Source organism: Oncorhynchus masou, chromosome 33 (genome assembly GCF_036934945.1).
Source record: "Oncorhynchus masou masou isolate Uvic2021 chromosome 33, UVic_Omas_1.1, whole genome shotgun sequence".
NCBI classification, from domain to species: Eukaryota; Metazoa; Chordata; class Actinopteri; order Salmoniformes; family Salmonidae; genus Oncorhynchus; species Oncorhynchus masou.
In genome coordinates, this window is record NC_088244.1 from 11,899,705 (window position 1) to 11,916,703 (window position 16,999).

Genomic DNA, 16,999 nt, shown 5'->3' on the forward strand with positions numbered 1-16,999 from the left:
ACACATATACACATATACACATATACACATACACACATACACATATATACACATATATACATATACACATATACACACATACACATTTTTGTTGTTGTTGATGGTTTTCAAATTCATACCATCTGTATTTCAAAATACCCCGGTATTCGATATAGGGTATATCACTCAAGCATAGCACACACGCACACAAACACACACACATGCACACACGCACACACCTCTGTAGCCTGTAGCAGCAGATAGATAGAGTGAGCGTCAGACCGAGGTCGTTGTCCGGTTGTCCAGGAGACTGAGAGCAGGCTATTGATTCAGTGGGAACTGTGATCAGAAACAAGTGCTCTGTGATTGGGAGCCTCTGGGCTGTGGGAACGCTAATGATCACAATACAATGTGATCACATCCATCCGACCATTGCCAATATAGCACCAACAAAACACCCAGTGTCAAAACGGAAGCCTCTTAATTTGTCGTTGATGGCAGCTGATTGTAGCTAGCTTAGTATTGTGCGGTCTCTTTCATGAGACCTGAATTAATGTTTGTATCACATCTCGAAATGGGTTCGTTCATGTATTTGTATACATGCATAGACAAAAAGCTTGATCAGATTTGTTGTCCGTTTCATAGGACATCATACATAATGACAAGTAATTCAGGTACATAAGGAAAGACTATTAGTAACAACGGTACGTATGCATGACGTCAATCAGCGATGTTCTCGCCAGGATTCCTAGAAGAATGTCTATTTCTGACCAGCCTCTGCTGAGTCCTCAACAACCGGATGTTCCAGTTTTCAGGGGAAATGGAAAGAGAGCCTGTGACGTTAACAAGGTGACACTCCATATTAACTCCTCCTCCACATTTACTGGATTGGTAGAACAGGAAAAGAGCCTCCCCCTTCTCGTCAAAACCAGTATGTATCTAGTTTCAGGCATTTATTGTTTTACACCTGCTACGTTAGATCCATTTCTGACCCAGCTGGGACACTGTTCCCATGCTTACATCTCATCCCATCATACAATACCATATAACAACCAACTTACAGTCATGCATGCATACATATCACGTACAGATAGTGCCAGGTATCGAACCCCCTCTCGGTGTTGCAGGCATCATGCTCTACCAATTGAGCATCAGATTCCCATTTTAGATTGCTGTAACGCCAGTTAGACAAGGAGGCCATCATGGCTATAAGCTACATCATCTCACCATGTGTAGTCTTCAACAGTTATATAAAAGGCAAACTGACAAATTTCAACAAAACTCCAGGTCCCATAAGTCTAATTCCAAACAACCTGCCAGAGCAGCATCATTATTGTGCAGTTTTCCTATTTCTGTGACATTCTTCATGGTTCCATGAGAAAGGAGAGAGGGGTGTGTCACTGGGAAAGGTCAGTCTAAATACGCCAAACAGACAAAAGGTCACATTCAGGTCTACTCATAGATTCCAACCTATCCTCCCTCTCTCTTTCTATTTCTATCTCTCTGTCTCTACCTCTCCTGCTCTCTTTCCTACTACCTCTTGTCTCCTACTACTTTTCCCTCCCTCTCTCCATCTCCTATCCCCCTCTCTCCTTCCCTACCTCCCTCTTCCCGAGATCGGAAGACATATTCATTTTATTGGTTCAGGCCAAAATGACAAATCCTACCGTGCTGCTGCCCTCTCAAAGGTCAAAATCAATTTCACTAACAACCCTCTGTAGTCTGTCTGAAGGTAAATCCTCCTAAACTCCACTTTCCTAAATGGCTGTGCCGCTGTCGACACTCTCCACAGACCTGAATGGGATTTACATTTGGCCTGGCTGTTACAAGACAACATGTTCCCGTTGTGTACCCCAGTGGGAAATATGATAAAGGTCCAGTCAAATATCAGGATGGATCCTCACAGGGGACTACATATTAAAAAGATTACTACCCCCTCTCATTTTATCCCACTCTCTATTTCTGTCTCTAAAAATATCTATTTTTCCTCTTCCCTCTCTCCCTTATACCCTCTCTCTGCCCCTTACCTAAATTATTCTCTCTGCCTCCCTTCCTCCCTCCCTCATGATAACCTGCTACTGTCATGGAGTCATTACCACCCGCCAACCGGCAGGGGAGAGGGAGAGCGAGAGAGAATGACAGAGAGAGAGAGAGAGAGAGAGAGAAAGTGACAGTGACAGAGAGAGAGTGACAGAGAGAGAGAGAGAGAGTGACAGAGAGAGAGAGAGCTTGCAGTGTGTTCCAGTGTTTCATGGTCTGTCAGGACAAGCAGTGCCTTGGATAGTTGATACAGTCCAGCATGCTGATATTGTGTGTATTACACCCTATTCAGAGAGAGAGAGAGAGTAACAGAGAGAGACAGAGAGCGAGACAGAGAGCAATAGCGAGAGCAAGAGAAAGTGAGAAAGTGAGAGAGAGAAAGTGAGAAAGTGAGAGAGAGAAAGTGAGAAAGTGAGAGAGAGAAAGTGAGAGAGAGAAAGTGAGAAAGTGAGAGAGAGAAAGTGAGAGAGAGGGGAGCTGTGCTCTAAATACCTACTCACCTTCTTCTTTATTGCTCATTGTTGCTGAGGGATTATGTATTTCTGATTATGTCTGGATTATTGTCACACAAACAATACACTGGTAAGATCCACAGCAGTGACAGATGACTGTCTGTCTGGGACACGGAGCTACAGCAGTGACAGATGACTGTCTGTCAGGGACACGGAGCTACAGCAGTGACAGATGACTGTCTGTCTGGGACACGGAGCTACAGCAGTGACAGATGACTGTCTGTCTGGGACACGGAGCTACAGCAGTGACAGATGACTGTCTGTCTGGGACACGGAGCTACAGCAGCTCTGGCGGGAAGCTATAACTATACATTCATGTACATACTACCTCAATTGGCCCGACCAACCAGTGCTCCCGCACATTGGCTAACCGAGCTATCTGCATTGTGTCCCACCCACCATCCGCCAACGCTACTGCTACTGTCTGTTCATCATATATGCATAGTCACTTTAACCATACCTACAGTACATGTACATACTACCTCAATAAGACTGTCTCACAGGTATCTGTATATAGCCTTGCTACTCTTATTTTCGTTGTTTTATTTATTTACTTACCCACACACACACACACACACACACATACCTTTTTCGCAAGTAAGCATTTCACTGTAAGGTCTATACCTTGTATTCGGTGCACGGGACAAATAAACTTTGATTTGATTTGAAGCTGTGTCTCGATACACACGCACTCACACACACCAGCCATCTTCTTCTCACTGTCTGGGTTTAGAGAGCTGTTGCCTTGGGACGGATCTTTATTTATAACACAGGGAGAGAGCGAGAGAGAAAAAAAGAGAGAGAAAAAGAGAGTGAGAGAGAGAAAGAGAGTGAGAGAGAAAGAGAAAGAGAAAGAGAAAGAGAAAGAGAAAGAGAAAGAGAGAGAGAGAGAGAGAGAGAGAGAGAGAGAGAGAGAGAGAAATTAGACCAAACACAGGGGCATGACCAGCAACAAGTGAGCAGTAAATTAAATATGGGAGAGCAGATGATATGAGAGTCTGTTGGAACAGAGCAGAACAGAGCAGAGCTGTGAACAACACTCCACTGTGCCCTGGAGCTACGAGACAAGCTGCGCATGGAAGAGAAGACAAAATAAAAACAATGTCTGCATGAACTAGTTTTCCTCTCAATCAATCAAATGAACATAAATGGGAGCAAAACTGAGTTTTCACTCCCTGATTAATAGGTGGAGAAATAGATGGAACTATTCTTTATGACAATATACAGCATAACTGATTCTGCTACACTCAATATCCGGTACGATAGGCTACTGTAGTTACGTGAGTACCTTCAAACAACCAAATGAGATTTCTGATTAATTAGAGTGGTAATTCTATTTGGCAAAAGCCTCGACCGTGTAACCTACATTAGACAATGTCCTAGTGTATGCACCTACCTATAATCGCTTTTGTGCACTCACAATCATAGACACCTAACCCAAAAACCCTAATCCCCCTTCCACACACGCACGCATACGCACACGCGCACACACACACACACACACACACAGCAACAGAAGAGCACAACCTGGCTCTCAGGTCTCACTCAGGATATGAGCCACCAACATTGTGACCTGTCATTAGAGTATAGCTCACTGATTGCAGGCCAGGCATCCCTGAGGTACATCTAAGGTAACATTGTGTAAGTAATCGGGTTGGGTTCCAAGGCCACATTAGCACACTTAACTAAAGCTCAACCCACAACTGTATGTTGTTCTGATGTCTTTGCTTGGTAGGATAACTCTGCTTAGTGGGATTACTCTGCTTAGTAGGATTACTCTGCTTAGTAGGATCACTCTGCTTAGTAGGATTACTCTGCTTAGTAGGATAACTCTGCTTAGTAGGATTACTCTGCTTAGTAGGATTACTCTGTCTTATGGGAGGTTGCCAGGAGCTCCAAACCCAACCATTGAGTTACTGCTACCCTTGTATCACCTCTGTGGCTCTGTCTATGGCTCTCTGTCTGTGGCCTGTCTATGGCTCTCTGTCTGTGGCCTGTCTATGGCTCTCTGTCTGTGGCCTGTCTATGGCTCTCTGTCTGTGGCCTGTCTATGGCTCTCTGTCTGTGGCCTGTCTATGGCTCTCTGTCTGTGGCCCGTCTATGGCTCTCTGTCTGTGGCCTGTCGATGGCTCTCTGTCTGTGGCCTGTCGATGGCTCTCTGTCTGTGGCCTGTCGATGGCTCTCTGTCTGTGGCCTGTCTATGTCTCTGTCTATAGCATGTCTATGGCTACCTGTCTATGTGGCTCTGTCTATGGCTTAGACAGGGTCCTTCTGGGTCTGTCTAGTGCTCTTGTCTACGGCTGTGAAATTTAAGAGGACAGAACAATTTGTCAGCCTCTCCCTCAGTCTGACTCACACATTGACTCAAACACACTCTCACATACAACACATCATCATCTGGCCTAATGGGCAGCAGTGGCACTGCGACAGGTGTGTGTGTGTGTGTGTGTGTGTGTGTGTGTGTGTGTGTGTGTGTGTGTGTTAGGGTTATGCAATGTCAACCTTTGTCCTATCGTGATATTTACTCATAAAACGTTTGTGTGTGTGTGTGTGGACAAAACGTTTTTTTTTTTGAATTGCATGGATGAATTGGACGAATCATGATGAAAGATAATGTTGCTGAGGGAGAGACTCATCTTTTCTAATATCCCTTTCTGGTGGTGTTTCAGCATGGAACAGGTGTGTGTACGTCTGTGTCTGTGTGGCCCGCACACGACGGAGCAAAGTGACGGTCAACCGATGACAAACGGGCTGCTGTCTTACTGTAGTGAGTTAGGATAAATCATTGGCTGGATATAAGCTAAATCTACCATCTTCAGAACTGGATAATAATTGCTTCAATTGCTTCTGTCATAAAGATGTGATTGAGAATAGCCTATGGCTAGGCCTATAGGATCCGACTTGCATTTTTGTTCTTTTTAGAAAGCGGCAACTTTAGGAAACTCCCTTCTTAGCCTATCTGAATATTTGGGAAATAATCTACTGTTCATAACTGTTACTATCTTAAAGCTTTTCTGATAGGTCTAGTAGGAGGATTGGCCATTTCCTTTTCAACCTAGCATGGAGGGATCATTTATTTTTTAATAAGCTTCAAAGCCCAGTACAGTCAAAAATGCGATTTCCTGTGTTTTATATATATTTCCACACTATGATATATCTCATTGTTGGCCAAAAATGATTTGATATTGAGATAAAAACAGCTGCATTGGAGCTTGAGTATCTCATATATGTATAATGTGTATACAGATGAAGTAGGAAGTTTACATACACTTAGGGTGGAGTCATTAAAACTCGTTTTTCAACAACTCCACACATTTCCTGTTAACAAACTATAGTTTTGGCAAGTCGATTTGGACATCTACTTTGTGCATGACACAAGTCATTTTTTCCAACAATTGTTTACAGACAGATATAATTCACTGTATCACTTATAATTCACTGTATCACAATTCCAGTGGGTCAGAAGGTTACATACACTAAGTTGACTGTGCCTTTAAACAGCTTGGAAAATTCCAGAAAATGATGTAATGGATAATAATTGCTTCAATTGCCTCTTCCTCCTTTATTAATAGTGTCTGTTCAATCTGTCATAACGTTGTGATTGAGAATAGCCTATGGCTTCTGATAGGCTAATTGACATCATTTGAGTGAATTGGAGGTGGGGATGTATTTCAAGACCTACTTTCAAACTCAGTGCCTCTTTGCTTGACATCATGGGAAATCAAAAGAAACAATGACACGCAAGTATAAACACTATGGGTCCACGCAGCCGTCATACCGCTCAGGAAGGAGACGCGTTCTGTCTCCTAGAGATGAACGTACTTTGGTGCGAAAAGTGCAAATCAATCCCAGAACAACAAAGGACCTTGTGAAGATGCTAGAGGAAACAGGTACAAAAGTATCTATATCCACCGTAAAACGAGTCCTATATCAACATAACCTGAAAGGCCGCTCAGCAAGGAAGCAGCCACTGCTCCAAAACCGCCATAAAAAAGCCAGACTACGGTTTGCAACTGCACATGGGAACAAAGATCGTACTTTTTGGAGAAATGTCCTCTGGTCTGATGAAACAAAAATAAAACTGTTTGGCTATAATGACCATCGTTATGTTTGGAGGAAAAGGGGGAGGCTTGCAAGCCCAAGAACACCATCCCAACCATGAAGCACAGGGGTGGCAGCATCATGTTTTGGGGGTGCTTTGCTGCAGGAGGGACTGGTGCACTTAACAAAATAGATGGCATCACGAGGAAGGGAAATGATGTGGATATAATGAAGCAACATCTCAAGAAATCAGTCAGGAATTTAAAGATTTGTCGCAAAGGGGTCTTCCAAATGGACAACGACCCCAAGCATACTTCCAAAGTTGTGGCAAAATGGCTTAAGAACAACAAAGTCAAGATATTGGAGTGGCCATCACTAAGCCCTGACCTCAATCCTATAGAAAATTTGTGGGCAGAACTGTAAAAGTGTGTGCGAGCAAGGAGGACTACAAACCTGACTCAGTTACACCAGCTCTGTCAGGAGGAATGGGCTAAAATTCACCCAACTTATTGTGGGCTGCTACCCAAAACATTTGACCCACATTATACAATTTAAAGGCAAAGCTACCAAATACTAATTGAGTGTCTGTAAACTTCTGACCCACTGGGAATGTGGAAGAAAGAAAAGCTGACATAAATAATTATCTCTCCTATTATTCTGACATTTCACATTCTTAAAATAAAGTGGTGATCCTAACTGACCTAAGACAGGGAATTTTTACTAGGATTAAATGTCAGGAATTGTGAAAAACTGAGTTTAAATGTATTTGGCTAAGGTGTATGTAAACTTCCGACTTCAACTGTATACAGTACCAGTCAAAAGTTTGGACAGTCACTTTATTTGTACTATTTTCTACATTGTAGAATAATAGTGAGGACATCGAAACTGTGAAATAACACATATGGAATCATGTAGTAACCAAAAGGTTTTTTAACAAATCAAAATAGATGTTATACTTGAGATTCTTCAAAGTAGCCACCCTCTGCCTTGATGACAGCTTTGCACATGCTTGGCATTCTCTCAACCAACTTCACCTGGAATGCTTTCCAACAGTCTTGAAGGAGTTCTCACATCTACTGGGCACTTGTTGGCTGCTTTTCCTCCACTCTGCGGTCAAACTTATCCCAAGCCATCTCAATTGGGTTGAGGTCGGGTGATTCTGGAGGTTAGGTCATCTGATGCAGCACTCCATCATTCTTCTTCTTGGTCAAATAGCCCTTACACAGCCTGCAGGTTTTGAGGTCGGGCGATTATGGAGGCCTAGTCTCTTGGCATTCTCTCAACCAGCTTCATGAGGTAGTCACCTGGAATGCATTTTAATTAACAGGAGGAATTTCTTTCCTTCTAATGCTTTTTAGCCAAACAGTTGTGTGTGCTGTGACAAGGTAGGGGTGGTATACAGAAGATAGCCCTACTTGGTGAAAGACCAAGTCCATATTATGACAAGAAATGCTCAAATAAGCAAAGAGAAACGACAGTCCATCATTACTTTAAGACATGAATGTTAGTTAATCAGGAACATTTTAAGAACTTTGAAAGTCTAAGAACTTTGAAACCATCAAGCGCTGTGATGAAACTAGCTTTCATGAGGACCGACACAGGAAAGGAAGACCCAGAATTACCTCTGCCTCAGAGGATACGTTCATTAGAGTTACCAGCCTCAGAAATTGCAGCCCAAATAAATGCTTCACAGAGTTCAAGTAGCAGACACATCTCAACATCAACTGTTCAGAGGAGACTACGTGAATCAGGCCTGCTGCGAAACGCCATGCCATCTGGTTTGCGCTCAGTGCGACTGTCATTTGCTTTTCAACAGGACAACAACCAAAACACCCATCCAGGCTGTGTGAAGGCTATTTGATCAAGAAGGAGAGTGATGGTGCTGCATCAGATGACCTGGCCTACACAATCACCCAACCTCAACCCAATTGAGCGTTGATGCAGCGACTGTTGGATCAGCGACTGTTAGCAACCATTGGAGCAGCGACTGTTGGATCAGTGGCCGTTAGCAACCGTTGGAGCAGCGGCTGTTGGATCAGTGACCGCTGGATCAATGAGCTTTGGAGCAGCGACCGTTGGAGCAGCGACCGTTGCATCAGCGACTGTTAATGACCAGTGGAGCAGCGACCATTAGCAACTGTTGGAGCAGCGACTGTTGGAGCAGCGATCATTAGCAACCGTTGGAGCAGCGACCGTTGGAGCAGCGACCGTTGGAGCAGTGAGAGTCTGATGAGGAACGGGCTGTCTTAACGTAGTGAGTTAGGTCTTAACGTAGTGAGTTAGGTCTTAACGTAGTGAGTTAGGTCTTAACGTAGTGAGTTAGGTCATACATCGTGGGCTGGATAGATGCAATCTATCTTCCGTCTTCACAACTGGTCATTGATTTATTTGCCTCATAAAATAACAGTAAATAAATAATATTGTTTATATTGCTGCGATTTAGAATAGCCTATGTCTAGGCAAGGCTAGTCTTTCATTCTTGTTATTTTTGAAAGCGGCAACTTTAGGACAATTTCTCAGGCTAGAATGTTTGGGAAATAAGAGACTACTGTTCATCATTGTAACTTTGTATTAAAGCTTTTACAATGGGCCTAGTAGGAGGATTGGTTATTAACCATTAGGCTTTGAAACTCGCATGGTGGGATTATCCCGACCTGGATGGATAATTCATTTCTTAATAAGCTTAAACTTGATTGAACTTGTCATTTGATTTTAGTATAGGCTTCAGATATTGTTTGTTCGCTCTCATTATTAGTCCCCTGACAAATGTTTTAGGCTATTCAAAAAACGTATTGATATGTAACTCGGTTAGATTCATTGTTTGATTGGGAGAAAACCATACATAAAATGATAAAAGTGTAACCTATAGCCCAAAGTCATATTTCTATTGAATGGAGAGAGAAGCTAAATTACAGTGCATTCTAAAAGTACTCAGATCCCTTGACTTTTTCCACATTTTGTTACGTTACAGCCTTATTCTAAAATGAATTCCATAAATGTTTTTCACCTCACCACACAATACCCCATAATTACAAAGGAAAATCAGGTTTTTAGAATTTTGCAAATTTATAAATTTAAAAAACATAAATACCTTATTTAAATTCAATTAATTGGACATGATTTGCAAAGACACACATCTGTCTACATATGTCTATACAGTGAATGTCAGAGCAAAAACCAAGCCATGAGGTCGAAGGAATTGTTTATAGAGCTCTGAGACAGGACTGTGTTGAGGCACAGATCTGGGGAAGGGTACCAAAAATATTCTGCTGCATTTAAGGTCCCCAAGAACCCAGTGGCCTCCATTATTCTTAAATGGAAGAAGTTTGAAACCACCTAGACTCTTCCTAGAGCTGGCCGCCATGACAAACTGAGCAATCAGGGGAGAAGGGCCTTGGTCCGGGTGGTGAGCAAGAACCTGGTGGTCACTTTGACAGAACTCCAGAGTTCCTCTGTGGAGATGGGAGAACCTTCCAGAAGGACAACAATCTCTGCTGCACTCCACTAATCAAGTCTTTATGGTAGAGTGTCCAGATGGAAGCCACTCCTCAGTAAAAGGCACATGACAGCCCACTTGGAGTTTGCCAAAAGGCACCTAAAGGACTCTCAGACCATCTGATGAAACCAAGATTGAACGCTTTGGACTGAATACCAAGCTTCACGTCTGGAGGAAACCAGGGACAGATCATCACCCATTAATATGGTAAAGCATGGTGGTGGCAGCATCATGCTGTAGGGATGTTTTTCAGTGGCAGGGACTGGGAGACTAGTCAGGATCGAGGGAAAGATGTATGGAGCAAAGTACAGCGAGATCCTTGATGAGAACCTGCTCCAGAGCCCTCAGGACCTCAGACTGGGGCAAAGGTTCACCTTCCAACAGGACAAAGGCCGTAAGCACACAGCCAAGAAAACACAGGAGTGGCTTCGGGACAAGTCTCTGAATGTCCTTGAGTGGCCCAGCCAGAGCCTGGAATTGAACCCGATCAAACATCCCTGGAGAGACCTGAAAATAGCTGTGCAGTGACGCTCCCCGTCCAACCTGACAGAGCTTGAGAGGATCTGCAGAGAAGAATGGGAGAAACTCCCCAAATACAGGTGTGCCAAGCTTGTAGCGTCTTAACCTAGAAGACTCAAGGCTGTAAATGCTGCCAAAAGTAATTCAACAAAGTACTGAGTAAAGGGTCTGAATACTTAAGTAAATGTAATATTGCAGTTTTTCATTTGAATACATTTGCAAACATTTCTAAAAACCTGTTTTTGCTTTGTCATTATGGGGTACTGTGTGTAGACTGATGATGGGAAAAAACAATTTAATCAATTATAGAGTAAGGCTGTAACATAACAAAATGTGGAAAAAGTGAAGGGGTCTGAATACTTTCTGATGCACTGTAGGCTATTTTTTTAACAGCTAGACACAAGATAGTTAAACAGTGTCCATAAAAAAAAAAAAATAATAGGTTTAAACTATAGCCCAAGGCCCATGCATCTGACAGAGAGAAAGATTAACAATATTTCCTGACTGGACATTTTGTGTTGATTTGGTGAAATGCTCCGCTCTGTCTGGCCTACATTCCTTTCTTGTGTTGTGTATATAACATATTTATTGAAATAGGCTACAGCAAATAGGAATAGGCTTATTACTCAGAATGTCACTTGTGTGCTGCCATGATGCGCAGTGCCAGTCAAGTGCACATCACGATGTCGTCACCATCGACGATGGCTGTCAATCATCATTGGTAGTCGATGCTATTGTATTATCGCCCAACCCTACTCTACTGTACCTTTTCCACTTTTTCCATCCACTTCAATATCAGTCTCTCTCTCCTATCTCTAATCTCTATCCCTCCCTCCCTCTCTCTTTCTCTGATATCCTTACTCCCTCTTTCCCTCACTCCTCCCCCCTCTCTCTCCCCTCAGCAGTCCTCTGGGCTCTCTCCCACAGGTAGTGTGTAAAGAGCAGACAATAGCGTTGGCAGAGGCATTACTGTAAAAGAACAGGACATCTCCACTGCCACTCTCTCTGCCCTAGTGTTTGATGAGGAGATGCACAGAGGACAACATTTGGAACAGTATGACAGTGTGCCTTTGTGCCAATGTTCTGGATCCATCATGAGGTACAAGATTCCCCTGTACTCATGGCAGTGACGTTACAACCATGGCATGGACAGACGTATTACCCCTGCCTGCTTTGTGTTGTCTAGGTGAAATCCATCCATCCATTTCCAGCACAGATAAAGAGTACACAGATAGATAACCAGACAACACGTACACGCACAAAAACAGATGCTTTTCCCCTTACCCAAGTGTCGTCATAGTAACGATGGTGTACCAGAATGAGGCTGGGATGCTGGTGAACTTGCTCGACGTGGAACCTTTCTCGGCGTAGAACATAACGGTAGCGAAGATGATAATGGCCATGGTGAGGGAGAAGAGGAGGAAGCCCAGCTCTGAAGCGCAGCTCTTCAGCGTGTACCCCAGGATGCGCAGCCCTTGAGAGTGACGGGAGAACTTGAAGATACGGAAGACCCGGAAGACCCGGAGCGTCACGAAGGCCCCGCTCACATCCTCGTTGTCTGTCATCACCAAGCCAATGTAGTAGGGCAAGATGGCCACCACGTCGATGATGCTCATCACGCTGCGCATGAAGCGGTAGCGGCTTGGTGCAGCAAACAGTCTCATGAGGTACTCTACTGTGAAGATGAGGACGCAGGCCGTGTCCATGCAGAAGAAGGCTACTGTGTAGCGATCGCCACACGTCACCTCTTTGGTGTTAGGGGTGGCACCGCAAGGCACCGTCTCCACCACGTTGGTGAGGACTGAGATGGCGATGAAGAAGCCGGTGACGTAGTAGAACACCAGGGCCATGGTGGAGGTGTGAGGGTTCTCGAAGGCCCTCCACATGGTCTCTCTGAATGTCATATTGGGAAGCTTGGCGTCTTTCTTGTCCTCGTCATCGTCCATCAGTCTCTCTTGGTTCTCACGCCTACGGTCCTTGTACTCTTCGTAGCAGCAGTCTCCGATGATCTCAGGGATGATCCCGAAGAAGGACAGCTCTTCGTCGTAGGACGTGATGCACTCGGAGCGGGGGTAATGCAGCTTGCCCGTGCGATAAAAGTTGAGAACAGCGCGGAACACATCCGCGTCTCGGTCAAAAAAGTACTCTTTGGTCTCCTCATTGTAGAAAAACTCTTTCTCTGAACTGCCCAGTAAGGTGTCGGGATATCTATCTAGCGTATTCCTCCAGGTCTCAAATCGGCGTCCACTTACATTGAGGACGATGAGCTCGTCTGCGCGTTTGTTCTTCTCGGTGGGGGCGATGGGCATGGGCATGTTGGCCACAGGCATCCAGCCAATAGCAGCAGCGCGGGCGAAGGGCAGCCACGCTGCTACTCCCGACGCCATGGTGAGTCTGGCTTGGGGCGAGGACAGGGACAAGTCCACCAGCACCTTCACAACCAGCTTGGCTTCAGCTCACTCACCATCTGGAGAGAGGCAGGGGTGGGGGAAGACTGTGGGGGAGGGATGAGAGAGAGGGGAAAGGTGGGAAGGGGAGACAGCGGGGGTTAGGGAAGACAGCAGGAAAGATGGGAGGGGGAGACAGAGGGGGAGAGGGGAGAGAGAGAGACAGCGGGGGAAAGGTGGAAGGGGAAGAGAGAGGGAGAGGTGGGAGAAGCAGGAGAGGCGGGAGAGGAAGATGATGGAGAGAGTAGTGAGTGTGTGAGAGAGAGAGAGAGAGAGAGAGAGAGAGAAATGGATGCATTATGATTAAAAAACGACATTATTTTTAAAATGTAAATGAACAAGGTAGTGTCAAGGTGAAATAGTAGGGTAGTATAAATGTAAAACAAAGAAAATATGCATACCAACTTAATTATACGAAAACACAATTCCATGTAATAGACACCAACTAGCTGGAAGGAGTACATTACTTCCAATAGGAATAACCCTACAGTATCTTAATCTGATCATGATACGTGTAATTTAAGCCTAGGGCATATTGCAATATCCTTTAAAGATCCATTCTCCATAATTACTCTGATGTAATATAAGAAATGGAAATAGCATGTACTTTTTCACTCTATTGGGTTACAGGGTTTGCTCTTCTGTGCATGATACAAATATAATAGCCAGATAGGATTGTTCAGGATCTTCCTGCTCGCTCTTTCCAAGTCATGGGAGGTTTCACATTCATAACAAATCAGATTTTCTCCTTCACAGCTTGGCAGACCAAGACATAGCCTACAGCTTTAAAAAAAAAACTGTGCGTAGTTCTAATTCAGTGGCCTAAATTTTAGTAGAACCCGTTGTTAAAGACGGCTCCGAGGTGCAGCCCGCGGACTGGCAGTCAAGTTGTTCAGTACCTGTTGAGTCAAAACTAACAGAACATTTCCAAAGGGTGTGCAACCCATTGTTTCCTTTGGAGGAATAGCCAGTGGCTAAATAAATGGATACCTTGTCATCTCGAATTTAGGTTCTACTGACATTGTTGTATTTGCCCCTCAATATCTCAGTTTGAAAAAAATGTATCCATCTATATAGACAAACATAACCAAGCCATGTAAAATGGCCTACGACTTTGTCAGTTCTCTCAAAATCGAAAGCTTTTACAGTCATTTGGCTGCATTAGTGTTATGAGAATACAGATGCTGCCTTGCTGAAGCAAACTAAACCAATTCTTACATAAACATCAATAATTTAGGTTTCTGTTCATGGTAATACAATGCACTTACCCATGCACATTTCTGCATCCACAAAAATAAGAGCTTTTCCTGGGGCTAACTACTTGTAGAGCAGCTGTTGCGCCGTAGGTTGGTTACCTTTCAGAATGTCCCTCCGAATCCACATATGAAGTTGAAATAAAAGGAGAATAACATAGCAGGATGCGATTTGGCAAGAATTGTAAGCGAAAGCACTGGAGTTTAAAACAACTGTCCAACGTTTTTCATTCAGGTTCCATTGCGAGAAAGAGGGGATAATCCCACTACTCCGACGCAAGGCTTTCGCTCCACCGCCTCTGCTGTGGGAAGCGGTAAACTACACTGAGGATCGCTCTCCTTCTAGCACATTTTAGAGTGCTGGACAGGGGTAGGATTATCTTTCTCCGTTATCTCACTCTAATAAACGCCCCATATCTGCTTCTCACTCTGTCGGTCTTGCTTCATCTCTCTTGCTTTCGCTCTCTCTGTCTGTCTCTCTTTCTCCGTCACTCCTTCTATTATTTCCCCGACTGCTCGTTCTAGCGGTTAAATTGTCGGTTTGCCTCGGTGTGCAGCCGAGGACAGCGGAAAGAGAGAAACGCTTCGCAGCAGTGTCCGCTTTTTACTAAAAGCGCGGCAGGAAACCAATAGCCTTGGGACTCAGAACGAGGCATCAAGAAGGACAAGGTTAACAATTTCATGGATGAAAAAGAGAACATTTAAATTATTTGATCTTCATCCTCTTCTACTTGTTTCGTTTTTGAAATGGGCTCTGGTTGTATCACTCTTTTTGTTTTTATTTCCACCTATCAGAAGGCAATAGATGAGGGAATACTATAGGCTCGGCTACTGAAATCAAGTCAAGTCTCACACTATGGGTTTTGTAATAATTGCCTTTCTTCCAATGACGCAGTGAACTGTTAAACAAGACAAATATATGGAAGTACCAAGGGAACATTTGAAACATAAATAAATGCCTGGACCTCATTACACCTGATAATACAAAGCCATTAATCAGCTATTTTCAGGGGCATATTCTCTCCTCTCAGAATAACAATCATAGGTTTGACATATAGAGCAGGCACGTGCACAGATAGCCCTCTACATGCCCCTTTGCCCATCGTCTCTAAAGGGTTCCGAATTCTTGTTCAGAACCCACTGCCTGTTAGTCGTCGGGAAGTTCGCCACCCCCCACCCCGTCCGTTGGTTGCACCTGTTGATCTGCCCTGTATGGAGCTCGGTTGTGCATGTTTCCCAGTCTCCACTGTACAGAGATTGCGCGCGCCCGGTATCCAAACATGCAGGTCGAGTGTGTGGCGCTAGCTATCTCGTTTAAATATCAACAGTACTGCCACAGCAGCATAACGTTTTATTTAGCCTACATAATAATCACTATTTGGTCTGGTTCCTGCATTGTGAGGCACTATTTGTCAACCAATTAGGGTGTTTTGGTTTGACTCACATTAACATGGATTCTAAAGCTACATTTACATTTACGCGGGATACACATGAAAGTGATATTTGAGAACGTAAATGTACACACGTTGTGTTTTCAGGTTGTGAGTGTGTGATATGGGGGTTATAGAAAAGTTTACTTCAACATTTATAAAGAAAAACGTTTATAAACAATAGCCGCTCTGTTGACACGGCCATGTTGATTTGAGCCATGCTGTTGGAAAACGACTAGTGTCCAACCTTCGGCTGTCGCTGATGCCTTCCTGGACTTCACTCGCTGACTCGTCTACAGTCGGCTTCGTTCGGTTTACCGCTCGGACACACCCATAGATAGGAGCAGCTGCATCAGAGATCATCCGACCCAACTCCATCCCTTCTTCAGTAAGGAGTTGTACGTGTGTGTCAGGACAACAGCAACACAGGTCGTCTAGACTCTAGCTAACCATCATATACTAAAATACCCACAAAAGCCACTAGCCAGCCAGCCATATATCATGAGTTAGGAGATTATGAATATTATATTATGAAATTATTATTTGATAGAGCATTGAAGATAAATCACAATCAGTTAAATAAATTGAGTTACCTAACTAGCAGATGTATGTCTGGGGGGGGGGGGGGGGGGTTAGCACATGCCTGGAAAGATCTGTATAAAGCCCTGACAATAGAGATTACATTTAGTCATTTAGAAAACAACTGACGTACAGCAGGCACATTCAACTGAGGAAGGAGAAACACATATTACGATAATCACATGTAAAACTGTCTACAATAAGTGTAGTCTATGTAAGAATTCCAGCGATAGAGCAGAACTGGAGAACAGTACTCCCAGGTCCTGCAATGCAGTCTGTTGTTTACGTTCCCGTCGCAGAGAGTGGGATTCACTGGTATCTGCTCTGTGTCTTCCATCCTCCAGTTTATTCATGAAACTAAAGGTTCCAAAACAAAGAGGTTCAATGGAAAACCTCTCACAGCAATCACAGTCAGGCCCCCTGACGTTGAACAGGACAGGACTCTTTCACAACATACACGCACATACGCACCGACGCGCACACACACAAATGCATGCACTCACGTATGTATGCACACGTGTTTGCATGCACGCAGACACACATGTCCTGTAAAGTGCTGTATAAAAACATAATTAAAGCCAAAAAGCCTTGATCTTGTTATGGAAACATTATCCTGAAAGATATCAGTAAACACTTGGACTGGACGATCTCTCTACTATCTCTTGACCTGAAGATAGCAGGACAACGGGTTGCAGTGCTATTT

General features: G+C 44.0%; 1 protein-coding gene across 1 annotated transcript in view; it reads right to left on the bottom strand.

Moving 5' to 3' along the window:
* kcnd3 (potassium voltage-gated channel, Shal-related subfamily, member 3) overlaps window positions 1-14,766 on the bottom strand; it is a 302,565-nt gene extending 287,799 nt beyond the window's left edge. The window contains exons 1-2 of the mRNA XM_064956447.1: window positions 14,303-14,766; window positions 11,872-13,081 (exon numbers count right to left, since the gene is read on the bottom strand). Of these exons, the coding sequence (XP_064812519.1) occupies window positions 11,872-12,974 (1,103 nt within the window). The 5' untranslated portion in view covers window positions 12,975-13,081; window positions 14,303-14,766. The remainder of the gene's footprint in view (window positions 1-11,871; window positions 13,082-14,302) is intronic.
* Window positions 14,767-16,999: the final 2,233 nt, after the last annotated feature.